The sequence below is a fragment of the Amphiura filiformis genome, chromosome 8 (assembly GCF_039555335.1).
Source record: "Amphiura filiformis chromosome 8, Afil_fr2py, whole genome shotgun sequence".
NCBI classification, from domain to species: Eukaryota; Metazoa; Echinodermata; class Ophiuroidea; order Amphilepidida; family Amphiuridae; genus Amphiura; species Amphiura filiformis.
Window position 1 is genome coordinate 17,043,650 of NC_092635.1, and position 14,250 is coordinate 17,057,899.

At 36.3% G+C, this 14,250-nt stretch overlaps 1 protein-coding gene across 1 annotated transcript in view; it reads right to left on the reverse strand.

Moving 5' to 3' along the window:
• Positions 1–11,432, reverse strand: part of LOC140158705 (solute carrier organic anion transporter family member 2A1-like) — a 17,556-nt gene extending 6,124 nt beyond the window's left edge. The window contains exons 1-7 of the mRNA XM_072181891.1: positions 10,521–11,432; positions 5,029–5,385; positions 4,520–4,684; positions 3,010–3,256; positions 2,523–2,682; positions 1,700–1,881; positions 1,056–1,120 (exon numbers count right to left, since the gene is read on the reverse strand). Of these exons, the coding sequence (XP_072037992.1) occupies positions 1,056–1,120; positions 1,700–1,881; positions 2,523–2,682; positions 3,010–3,256; positions 4,520–4,684; positions 5,029–5,385; positions 10,521–11,226 (1,882 nt within the window). The 5' untranslated portion in view covers positions 11,227–11,432. The remainder of the gene's footprint in view (positions 1–1,055; positions 1,121–1,699; positions 1,882–2,522; positions 2,683–3,009; positions 3,257–4,519; positions 4,685–5,028; positions 5,386–10,520) is intronic.
• Between the last annotated feature and the right edge of the window lie 2,818 nt (positions 11,433–14,250).

Here is a 14,250-nt window from a genome sequence, read left to right on the forward strand (position 1 = left end):
ATAAATTCTAACCGTGTGGATGCACCAGGAGTGTCGCACTTGGTCGAGAGTCTGACACCTTAATTTTACAGCCCGTCTGAAGTTCTGATCACGGCTAACATGGCTAAAGACAAGTCAAAAGTGGTCAGAGTCATTACAAAGTAGTTGAAATGGGTGATTGTGATCCACAAGCTTTTATCTTTCCCGCAATAGAGTTGTGCATATAATGTATCATACCGTAAATATGGCGTACTATTCAAATGCATTCAACAAAAGCATGATTGCAATCTACCGCGACAGTTCGTCTCACACACATAACAAATGCACTACGATCAAATATATAGGTTAATGACACTGACCTCTATACATGAATATGGCTTTTTGCCCTCACCAATATGGTAGAAGGTCAGTGAGTACAATACCACTCACCCACTTACGCCGCCTTTAGAACCGATTTTTAAAAAAAATTTAATTTCAATTTTAATGTATACCTTTATACAAAGTTGGATGGGGGATTTTTTTTACTCATCAGTGAGGTGATTTGTTTGTTGTCAGACTACCCCAAAGACTCAAATTCGCAAATATGGCGGCCAAGTGGTTTCACTTTTTCGGTCGCCGCCCGATATCCATGTATAATAGAGGTCAGTGGTTGATGATAACATTTAATTGAATGCACTGCGCCATGATTATAATGAAGGACACCGGTTCAAATCCTTTGTTTGGAGCCAATTGCATGCATGGCCTCTATGAGCTACTTCATCGTCAGTTTTGACTAGAGGTACCCAAGTTACCACTTTGATATTTCATGTCCATGATGCTTCATGGATAAATTGACCCGATTTCTAATCAAAAATTAAACGATTAATAATTGTAGGATCAAATGATGAGGATTTTACTCGGAATCCTAATTGACAGTGATTCATTTATAGTGGATATTATGTAGAACAGTTTCTCGCCTGCTGATTTTAAATGAGCAAAAACTATTATATCGCTTTCACGGATTATTACGCGTATTTTCAATCACAACAGAATAATTGCAAATGTTTGCAACTACCATGACCATGATGACTACTTACCAAAACATTTGGTAATGACAGACTTGACTCCTAGAGCAATGGCCCTATCATCTGCTTCCACCAACCTAAACAAAAATGATGTACAATGTGAAGCAGTATATTACCGTTAATGGATAAAAATAATGCAACGTTAAATTAAAATTAAAATTATAGTAGTATAATATATTAGTGAATCTGACAAGATAACAGTTTTGATTTGATTCTGTTCACTGCCATGACTATATAATATATTCGTTATCATTAACCAATGAAAGCACAGCAGAGAGAAATCCAAAACGCCGAGATCGTACGTACGTCCATCTATCCAAAATCACTCTTCTGGCATTATTGAAGATTCTGCACGTATGAAATGAATACGCGGACAATGTAGAAAATGCACAAAATTGTAGATTTTACAATATAATACAGTCAAGGAAATTGAACAAGGAAAGACCAACTATTAATAACGATCTATTTGTAATGAAAACCAGACTTCTGTGATACGTGCAGCTCATACGTGCAGAATGTCCTTTGAAATGCGTGTGAGATCGGTCGTACATTAGAAAGAGATTGCGATTTGCATATTTGATTGAAACAAACGCACGGAGTAACGACGAAGGACGTTTGCATTGACAGTATTGTAATGTGTCATGAGGTATATTTACCTGAAAGTTACAAACACTTTTGGGTTGAAGGTTAGAGACATCGTGAAAATTGCTACCAATGTTACTATTATAAACAGCACTAGCTGTTTATTGGCATTGCAGTTGCCTCGACAAAGCCCGGGTACTGCTTTCTTGTCAAGAAGATCACCTTCAGAAGAAATGCAGGCACAGTCAGAGTATACCTGAAAGGCAAAAAATGGTGATGTTAATCCGAATGATTCAAAACCTGGGCGAATTTCTCCTCACCGGGCTTTGCCCCACGCGCATGCATGTACTACATTCATGTCATCTTGTTCCATTACCTCTACTATATTACAGTCATCATCAGGATCTTTATCGCCAGCTTCTCAAAATATATAACTGAAGAACACCGGCGCAATGATACTGTAATTGATATCCTTGACGCACTCGTCGTCCATCTACACTTTGACACGAAGTTCTACAGATCTTCTTCTTCAAATCACGTCAATATGGTTAGATTCTAATAAGTTTCCCTGGCTGTGTCACACACTATATTCTTTTTCCATGTAATTATATTATTGTCTCAAAATATTAGCAAGCTTTCTCCAAAGTCTTCAAAGCAAACATATCGTTATAACTTTGGCAGAGTGTCGAATAGCGATTTTTAAAATCATGTTACGCAGGAATTTTCAACGTGGTAAGTGAGCTACAGAGGGCTAGTCAAAGTCGTAGTGCCGCGCCGTCTTATTCAAATAGAATGTATGCGTATTAAACATGAATTAAAAAAGCAGACGGATCGTTATTCAGCATTCTTTCAAAATCACAACTTTAAAAACATATCCCCAGGCTTACCAGCTCTTACCTTAACGGTATCGTTTGAGGTGAACTGCATACATCCAGCATGACAGGGTGATATATATGAAATATTATTGAGTCCACAAACTGGCCGGAAGATTTCATCGGCACATTCGCAGTCAATGTTGCAGGTGCTCTCAGGCTGAAATGCATCTTTCTTCTGAGCTCTGTTCAGTTTAATAAGATACGAATGAAATGAATAATTACCACATCATCATATTACAGTTAATAAAATGAAGAAATTGGCTAAGCATAGACATGATAGAAAAACAAAAGTGAGACAAAATTGATGCAAAGTGTAACCATGGTAACCAGGCTCTATCTGCATGACCCCTATCCATAGTGTTTTTAAATTGGAATATTCAATTTACTTTTGAGATCCAGATGTAAGTGATTGATATGAACTGATATGGCGTAGTTGATCGACCAAAAAAGAAAAATGTTCAAAACATTTTAATCGTCAGCAAGTGGACTATCAATTCAGCCTTCCTTACCTCGGTGTCGTTGATATATAATCTGGTGAAGTAGTAATGAAGTCATCACCGACTGGATATGGAGTATTTATACCAGCTATTTGGGTATTCTCACAGCCAATAAATAATTGTAACACCAAAAACGTGAAACTGGTACAATGACAGATGAGTATAAAGGCGGCACATTTCTTTTTATCCAGTTTGAATCGTCTGCAAATTACCGCCGAGACTATCTGTGCGATAGTAACGCATGGCACCATCAGTCCACCTGAATTGTGAAAAGTTATAAGGCAGTAAACATGAACACACTTAGTGAAGAGGAGTTGTGTCATTAAGGGCTCTGGAATGAGCGTTTTGAGCGTTTCGACAGTATTTTTTGTGGGACATGAGAGCACATCAGACATATCGAATTGTATTCACAATATAATACAAATTTTATGACAAATTATTAACATTGGATATTTTTCACATTTTTTTTAAATATATAACAGTCCTGGAAGTAGATTTTTTTTTAAAATCTAATGATATATTCTTAAAGTGTATGTAGCTGGGAGGAAAAGCCAGCGATCAATTGAAAATTTTGACCTTTCATATTGAAGATATGGATTTTTCCCAAAAAGTCCTCATTTTTTTGTGGTGTTTTGAGAAAAAAATCCATATCTTCAATACGAAAGGTCAAAATTGTCAATTGATCGTTGGCTTTTCATCACACCTACATACACTTCAAGTATAAATCATCAGATTTATAAAGTTTACTTCGAGTACTGTCAAATATCAAAAATATCAAATTTTAATGATTTGCCATAAAATGTGTATTACATTGCGAATTTCAAAAAATCAAAATTATTTGATATCAGAAGGACATTCTTCGTATTCAGAATGCAATTCGATATGTCTGAAGTGCTCTAATGTCCCACAATTATAAATACTGGCCAAACGTTCATACCCCACCCCTTAATTAGCTTTACTTAAACGTAAAGATAATAATATCAAATACATTTTGTCTATTTTAAGGGGGTACTACACCCCTGCGCAGATTTGTGCTTATTTTTGCATTTTTCTTTCAAATTATAGCGCATTGGGGACAAGTAAGATATGTATATTATAGGGGCAAGGACTACAACTACTGCACTGGAAATTTTATTTCAGCACAGACAACAGATATGGAGTTACAGTCAAAAATGAGGGAAAACCAATATTTGATCAATAAATCAATAACTACTTGCTTTGAGTTGCTGAATTTTCAGTACAGTAGTTGTAGTCCTTGCCCTATAATATACATATCTTACTTGTCACCAATGCGCTATAATTTTTGAGAAAAATGCAAAAATAGGCAAACATTTGGCCAGGGGTGTAGTACCCCCTTAAGCGGCTTCTGAAGGTTTAGTTGTACATGTTTTAAAATTAGGACATTTTTTCAAGTGTTCGAATACTTTTTGGTGCAGTATATTTCATAAAGTACATTAACACTGTGCAGCCTACCATGTATACACTACCAAAATAGTCTCAAAATGTTAGATTGAGTACTCACCCATTAACATAGCAGCGGTTGCTGGACTTATCATAAACTGAGTCTGCAGATATTTCACATTAAATGCAGATGCAGAAGCTCCTATTGCCGTTTCAGCTGCTGCACCAAAACACATCAACATCAGAGGACCATTGCAGAGTAGTCGCTTGATTGCGAGAAGTAAATCTACGTTAAAGAAAATCGAATATACCAAATATGGTATTTATATAAACATTATATAGGAAACGATGATGTTCCATTGTGACAACGATGTTTCTTTGTTGTCATGTTTGTTAATTTGTCGTTCAAATATCAATTTGAGCACGCCACCCTCCAGGGTAGAGTCAACCGACCTGCTAACTTTTACCCTTTTTTAAGCAAATGTATTTTTAAAATAATAATCCAGAAAATATATATTAGAACATTATTGCCCTTGTATATTTCTTTAAGGTTATAGTGTAAAACTTTGTTATGCATGTTATCTTGGTTATACGGGTTTAACTTTTGGCTATGGACACAGTTAATGGTACCTTTGATTATATGTATGATTCCACCCGAGGCATCACGGATTATACTTCCTTTTGTCATTGGAAGTGTTTTCATATCATCTTCGTCTTGGTCTTCTTTCTCATCCTCGTCTTTGTCGTCGGACACCTTCCGTCTCATCACTTTGGGGTAGAAAAACATCGGCACGGCGGCAATGATGAGGAGCAGACTGAAGAATGGGAAACCCAGCCACCACGCTCCAATCCAACGAGGATCATATTGATGGAGATCCGGAATCAAATGGGCGGGCACACGATCAAAATCAACATACAGAGCAGTTGCCGTTGATGTGAGGAAAAATCCTCCAATGGGTCCAATTGTTATAGCTATGAACATAAAGGCTGTGAACATGGTGAAAGAAATCGGTCAGAAAGTTAGATATGATAGAAGCCTAGATTGCCCGGTGTTGTCACTCGAATATAAAAGTGCTATGCATCCTCGTTAATGTAGAAATGTAGAAAAAGGGTCGGATTCGAGCATATAGGCTTAAATACACTTACACAAAATACGATTTGGAACAAAATGTTTCAATTTATTTATGACACCGACATTTCTTGAAATTGTTCTAGATCAGTTGATACACAATCAATGTGACATTTCCAAGTGAGACATTCGTCTATTAGTACACCAACATGATCAAGGAATTTAGTTTGATCAACTCTTTCTAAAGTCGTATGATCTAGTGGGATTTGCAGGTCTTGATTCATCGAAGGGGCAAGTGCATTAGACGCACATCTCATCAGTACAAGAAGTGCATTATTTTCTACAATTTCTCGAGCAAGAGGTGATCATGGTGATACGCATTTGTTAACATATTTCATAAAAGAAAAAAAAATATGATTTTCGCTTTTACAAAATTGTCACCCATTGTGCGAGTAGTAGTTTCACTTAAAACATACAAAAACACTCAGATAACACCTTCTATTATACTGAATACAAATCAAACTTTAAGGCAAAAAACATACTAACTCTGCTTTCAACGCATTTTACAGATTTATGATGACCATTATTTAAAGGGGTAATTACTTTTTTTGAGATGTTTATTTAAAATGACACATTCATTTATATTTAATTCTATCACCCCCACGACCAATTATTCAAAATCGCGCACTGTGATTTGTTGAAACGCGTCACGTGAAAGACCATTAATTAGCAATAAAGTGGCAAGGGCAACGAACTTTATCACTTACGCTTTGGCTACGCGTACGCGCAGGCGCTCCACATTGAGGTAAACAACTTGAAATATTTGGGCAAAAATTTAATATTTTCTCTTTAAATCGCACTAGTTTGTGGTAATAGAATAGAAATAAAGGGTGCAGCATTATCCTTTACACGCAAATAATGTATCCTCGGCAGTAAAAACGTTTAAATAATAGGTTTGGCTGCGCCGCACCCATTATTTACGTTTTTACTGCCTCGGACACATTATTTGCGTGTAAAGGATAATGCACTACCTTTTATTACTTAAATAAACGACATTCAGTAATAACCTGTGTGTGTATTTCTTACACACCGTACACACGTGACGTTTACATAACTTTCTTATTTATATGATTTTCATTATCTAAATCAATATGTTACTGTAAAATAACACTTTGATGTTTTGCAAAAGTTCATTCTACAAATCATGTACTTTGAAAACTTGCTTGATTTATTGTTGCTAATGAGTTATATACGATTTATAAAAGTGTTGTTGTTTCAGCCTTCTTTACAACGTAACTCAAGGAACCTCAGGACCTACTGAAGTATATTTGTGATATTTGAATACTTCTACAAACTCGCTGTGAAATGATCAATGCAAATTATGCCTAAGCTCACTTCGGAAGATGCCGTGAACTACAAAATAGCAACAGTTTGAAATAGTTGCTAAACTATGAAAATGTGTATTATCCTCTTTCTATTATACTGAATACAAATCTCATGTCAATGCGTGTGTTCCATAAAATGTCCATGTTTCGTTTTTTCTTTAGAACCTGATGTTTTGATTATAACTTATATAATGTGCAATGTTGCATGTATCATGTGTATGAGGGGGTTTCCGAATGGTTGACCTCTGTGCTCGGGATCAAAACATGATTTGGATCAAGTTTCAGTCAGATGATGATTTTCCAGTATTTCGGTAAAATATTAAAGCAGGATCACTCGTACGCCTAAAATATGTCTCATACAAACATCGGGCATTATTTTCCAATAAAATAATATTTAATATTAGGTTAAAATACTTTATACATTATTTAAAGGGGGTAATTACTTTTTTGAGATGTTTATTAGCCAGAAAGCCTCACCTCTGAGGCGTTCTGACTGACCTAAACCTAATTTGGGCAAACTAAAACACTGAGATACAGCTTTTTTGCCACTCATTATTACAGTCAAAAAAGATGACAGGTTTAACAGGTTTAATCTCCATGTCGCTTAGGTTAACCATCGACATGATCGAGATAAAAAATCATCTCGATGTGTTAACAATATGCCGAATTACTGGACCTTTACACTAATACATCTCTTAAGGGTAGACGAGGTATTGTTGGTCGAAAATTTAATTTAATTTATCTAGATCAATATATTATTGAAAATTAACACCTTGCTGTTTTGCAAAAGTTCATTATACAAATCGTATACTGTGCATACTTGCTTAATTTATTGTTGCTAATGAGTTATGTACATTTTACAAAAGTGTTGTCGTTTCAGCCCTCTTTACAACGTAACTCAAGAACCGCAGCACCTGTAAAAGTATATATGTGATATTTTAATTCTTAAAAAGCTACACGCTCGCTATGAATTGAGCAACGTAGTTTTTGCCAAAGCTCACTACCATTCATAAGATGCTGTGAACTACCAAATCACAACAGTTGAAAATAATTAATAGAGACTTTGCGGAATGAAGTTACTTTAACTGGAACGGCAACTTCAGAAATATCGATTGGATTTCTTGCTCAAATTTACTCCAACGCGAACGTATGGTTGGTTACTGCAACAACGGCGTCTTGTCGCTTAAACTCGGGACATGTGTATCAATGTGCGTTCAAAAGAAGGGCATGTGTAAGAGCTTGTAAGCGACTACATCCAAATGTCTCTCTTTTGTTTAGTCAAGTGGTTATTAGTCCCACTTCAAGACAAAAGACTCTACCTTAAGAGCTTTGTTTTAAACATGAATGAACTCGCGATACCACTCAACATGGATTATGTCGGGACCCAGCGTTAATCTCCTTATCATATTATTTTGAAACTAGCTATACGTTTCAATTAATATTCTTACGATAGTTATAGGCCTATATATAATATTATTTAATAAAGGCTCGTCAGCTTTGTCAATTTCATATTCCAATTTACTTCGCAAAGCCTAATGAAATACATATTCTTTATTTCTTTCCCCTCCTTCTGAATCTCTCTCCCCTACCTACCCCTCCTGTTTCCCCTTCCCTACCTTCTCCTTATTTTCCCCTCCTCCCCTCTATCTGTACTCGCTCTCTCAAACTTGACCCTCATATAATTACCCACTCGCACTCCTGTTTCCCCCTCCCCAGTGATTTTGTCAGGGTTTTTCTGTTAGGAGAGCGTGGGCCGATTCTCAAAGGGAAACGTTTTTACAAAAATGGGCTTAAAATGACAGAAAAAGGCCTAAAAGCGCCAGCATCCAAAAGGGGAGGGTCAAGAAGGAAGACAAGATGTCCCACGGGGGGGCCCCCTGGCTACCAGCAAAGCACCTCCCTGTCCACTTCCAATGCCCTCCCTCTCCTCCTCCCTAGTCCCTACCCCCTCTCTTACCAGGCACAACCTATAACATGTTATATATAAAAATGTTATGCACCTGCTTTACTCTTCCATAAGTATCGTATACTGCTGGCTCAAGTAAAACCAGACCATTTTACGGGAACTTAATCCCCTTGGCGTTGAAGTCAAGCTAAAAACTTGGTTCCGCAAACTGATTTGGTGTACGCCATGACATGAACACACACAAAAGTATATGTCAAGTGTGACGTTTGGAACAAAAATTATTTTGATGTAATTCAATCAATAAATTTCAGCAACATGTAGCATGTTTTTTACCCAACCAAATTAGATTTCCAATAATCATGATAATTGGTTTATTAACTGGATAATATGTAGTCTATGAGGAAATAGGCAAACAATTGTTCTAAATTCCGGGTTTAAATTATGACGCATTTCATCATAATTACGGCACACTATAGATTCTCGCGTTAACTTTAACTTCAAGCGGCTTTAATGGCAGAGTGGTTTTGAATACATAATCCTCTATAATCCTCTAGACGTTAAAGTTTGTTGTTTCTAACTTCATTTCGCAAGGTCTCTAATAACCTTAAAAATACTTTTTAGTTGTATAACTATAGATAATTGTAAGGTCATTGGCTTGTGTTATCTTATAAAGAGATTATTAAAACACATTCCATCCACTATTGACAATATAGAAAGTGCAATACATAACGCAGATATAATAGATTTCAGTTAGCGCCAGAAAGATCTAAGACTTAAAGGAATACTAAAGCATGAAGTTAAAGTAAGTTAAAGTATTTCGCAAACTCTCAAAGGGGCTGTGCAATAAATATGAGCTCTGGTGGGAGGGTCAAATTGGGGGAGGCGGGTATGAAATCTATGGCAAGCCAAAAAAAAGCGGGAGGGATCAATTTTTGTCAAGCCGAGGGGAGGGGGGCAAGCGATTTTTGGCACACATTTATGGGGCTATTTTTAAATAAAACGCTCTAAAATGCTTAGGAAAACAGTACAGAAACGCTTTAATATGCAAATTTTCCTGCTCGCTGCGGTCGCAACATATATCTAGCTAGACTATTAATTTACAGGTTTGCAAATTGGGGTCCTAAATATTTGGCATGTGCAAGGAGGGGGGGGGGCAAAGATTTTTTGCAGGCCGAGAGGGGATGGCAAGCGATTTTTGGCGGATCATTTGGAAATTTTGCGCAGCCCCTAATGTAACTGCAAATCTAAGGAAAGCGTCCATTAAAGTCTAGGCATAGGCCTATGCTAAATATTAAAAGTAAAATTTGATCTTCAGTTGGTGTTTCATCATAAGTATGGTTACATACATGTTGGCCTATACCAATTTTGCTCGAGAACTCTAGCCAAGAATTTGCTCACCGATAGCTTCACATATGCGTAACTATCGTGTGCAAATTCGAAGCTAGAGTTCTCGAGTAATACCAATTGTTACATTGGCTATTCTATTAAGACCATTATCAATTGTACCATATTCATAACAGTAACAGAATAAGATTATTTTTCTTGCTAGTATTGATATGTTGCATTTGAGGTGTACTTTGTATATGGCAGGGAATTGCATGAATTATCAACACTTTCCAATTTTGAGTTCCCCTCGGCCAATCCTTGTGACAGTTCATACACCCTGTACACATAATTATCAGGTAAGTTGATCAAATCAAGTTTGGATTTCAAAACAAGGATTTGCGTCTGACTTCATCAGATCTAAGAACAACTTGCTCACCTGTGTAAGATGTAAACTTATGTCTCTTCACTGCATCATCAATGTAAGACAATGTGAGAGGAAATATAGGTGCTCCTCCACATCCCCAAATAATCTGACCAATTACAATCCATTTGACTGATCCCGTTCCATCATTTGTCGATTCCTTCTGGCATTTATTGGAAGTGGTTGAATTTTGGCCACTTGCTGCATTGTCGTCAAGTTCACAAACACCTGACATCTGACGGCTTCTTCCACCTGCTGTTCCACCCGAGATAAGACTTTGAGGATCTATCGGATCTGAGAGCCAATGTGGCAAGGAACAGACGAAGAGAGCTACGGCGATTAAAAGTGCTCCACACGCAATCCATCTTGGGCGGTGAGATTTCTGACCAAAATGTGTGACCAAAAGAATCAAACATAGCATCGATACATCGTTGATAATAGTCAGTGCGCCTACTTCAGATGAAGATAGTTGGAACTGACGCTCTAAGGTGGTCAATATTCCACTGAAGTAAGTCAGGGCACAAAAGTTAATCGCTATAAGTAAGCCAGCATGACCAGTGAATATAACTGGATGTGAAAGGCGCTGTAAGAAAGTTGGCTTACATGGCCCGCATCCACAGGTATCCGACGCAGTACCTACCTCACCGTTTTCCATGTCTGTGGGAATGTCATTTAATGAGGAATACTGCACCTCATCGTTGTTTTTCTGGCGTCCAGCCATGGTCCTTTATTTTGATTGTCAACTTAAATATACAACTTCAAATTCAACTATAAGTATAAGGCACCAAATAAGTTTCTGGTAGTTTAGTGTCAACACGATCATGAACAGCACAGCGACAAGACCAGCTATATACACAATATGGTACGTGCACGGGTCATGAGCATTACAGTTCGATGCCCTGGATCGATGCACACGAGTACACGACATTTGCACAATAGTTTTCTAGTTAGGCATGCTCTGAGTAATTGTTAGAGCACGGAAACTAAGTAAACGAATAGAAGCCTTTGTCTCGTTATTTTAATTCTTATTTTTCAAGACACCCCGGTACTTGAAATACTTACGACCCTTAGCACCATTATTCACGCAAATACACGAATCCCGGTTTACTTTTTCATCAGTGGCACTCATTTATCCGATGGTGCATCCAAGACATTCAATATCCAAACAAAACTGTCTTAATTAAAACAAAACCAAAGCGACAAGCAAAAGGTACACATAACTATAAAGTGAGAAAATAAGTAAGGAGGAGACGAGAAGCAAAACCATACTTAGGATTGTCAAAATATTGTCCCATGGGTGGGGGAAAGGTCATTAAACTTTACATGAGGTCAAATTTCAAACGTCACCAAATTGTGTCGAAAATATTACTAATGTATTTCACTGGTCATAAGGATTCAGAAAATGTATAGGTTTACCTATGTTCTAAAGGGTGGGAAGTAATTTGGCATATGTTCTCGGTTGGGGATGCGAATATTAGACACCATCTCCTCTTAGATAACATCTTCGAAGATAGCTATGATCTAGGGTCTATACTTGATAAATGTAGTAAAATGTTTCTCACTGCGTGGAAAGAAAGGAGTAATATATTGAAAGACTTGTGATCTCATAATTATAACCCATATTAATGTATTGATTTATGAAGCTCATACAAACATGTATTATATAGTATAAGTATAATCTGTATGACACTGTAAGTGTTTTTTTTTGTTACAATTGATTAAGTTCTTTCTTTCTTTCGTTTTTCTTCTTTCTTTCTTTCTTTTTCGTTTTTCTTTCTTTCTTTCTTTCTTTCTTTCTTTCTTTCTTTCTTTCTTTCGTCTTTTCTTTCTTTCTTTCTTTCTTTCTTTCTTTCTTTCTTTCTTTCTTTCTTTCTTTCTTTCTTTCTTTCTTTCTTTCTTTCTTTCTTTCTTTCTTTCTTTCTTTCTTTCTTTCTTTCTTTCTTTCTTTCTTTCTTTCTTTCATCCGTTCTCTTTCTTTAGCCCTCTTCCTCACTTTAGATTATTTATATGTACCCTTTGCTTGAGTATATTTTTAGTTTGTTATATAATTGTTTATAATTATTAAGCTTTGTTTGTATATTTAATGTCTTGGATGCACCATCAGATAGATGAGTGCCGCTGATGTAAAAGTGAATTCCAAATAAAAACTTGAAACTTGAAACCTATCTACATGATCTAGGATGTGCCGATCTAAATTTTAAACTTGCTCCGATGCTTTCAGTCTTTCAATTTATCATATTTATCATGACTTTTCCGCATCGTCAAAGAAAACTAATGTAGTGTAATATTTTGGCCTTGGGTTACAATGACAACGGTGTAACATATTGTCGAGTCACGATGCAATTGTGGTGCAGGACAAGTATACCCGGTACAATATTTGGATATACATATATATCAACTTCTACATATTCTTAATGTAGATTTTCACTATTTTATACTTAACCATGAGTTAACTATGTATTCATGTGCAAGATGAGTGGGTACTTCAGTGTTTGGACTTTAAAGCTAATTCACTCGTCCTGAATTACTTACTTTTGTCATGTGTAAGAAATGTAAACATGGTAAAGTGTGTTAATGTATTGATATTGTATTTTGCAAGTAATTCAAATTACTAGTAATATTATTATTATTATGAGTATCGTATACGAAAACTCTGGAATATGTGTAAAATAAATAAATAAATAAATAAATAAATAAATAAATAAATAAATAAATAAATAAATAAATAAATAAATAAATAAATAAATAAATAAATAAATTTTGGATTTATAAAGCGCCTTTCTCCAGATCTTAGACATGTTAGAGGACTCAAAGCGCTGTAATTTCGCTGCAATGGTGAATCATCACAATCAGATCGCATCAACTAGGTTGCTGCCGAACGGCGCACACCTATCCGCATTTAGATTGTAACATCCACCAATTATCTGTACAGCTCCCCAAATTCCAATGGGTGAAGGAAGTTTTTGATAACAATTACAAGTAGTTCTATCTGTAAAATTAGTATACATCTGGATACTAATATACTGTATCCTGAAATCTTTGTAAAATCGAAATTAGGGGTAACATGTATATATTATAATAAACTTTTGGTAAAATTGTACCAATTAGTACAGTGTGTAGAGTGTAAAAGTGAGAAGTGGCAAACCTATTCGTGAACTTGCACCGATATTTTCTAAAATCGCACTCTGCCATTTAGTTGGACACATGACATACATTGTACTAATCAAATTGCAGTGGCGTAGCTAGGGGTGGGCAGGGTGGGCGGCTCGCCCACCCTGGAAAAATCTGGGGGCCGGGGGGATTTTGGAGCGAGAAGGGAAAAAAGAGAAAGGAAAGGGGAAAGAAAAAAGAAGGGAAAAAGAAACCTGAATAAATAAAAAAAGAGGGAAATGAAAAAACAAAAGGGAAGCCTAAGAGGGATGAGGGAAGGAATAGGGAAAGGGGAACGAAAGAGGGAAAAAACAACTTGCATGTTTATTGTGGGGAAGCAATTCATGCACAGGGGGAATGAGTGTAAGAAAGGGGAAGAAATTGAAAAATATGAAGAAGACGGAAAGAGAAAGAATGGAAACTTAAGAACATAAAGGGGAAGTAATTGGAAAGTAATTTAATGGAAGGGGGAAGGAATGCGAGAAAGGGGAAGAAATTGAAGAATGTAAAGAAGAAGGAAAGAGAACGAAGGGGAGAAGGGGGAAATAATTCAAGTGAATGTAATAGTGAATGTAACAACTTGTTAAATCAACTC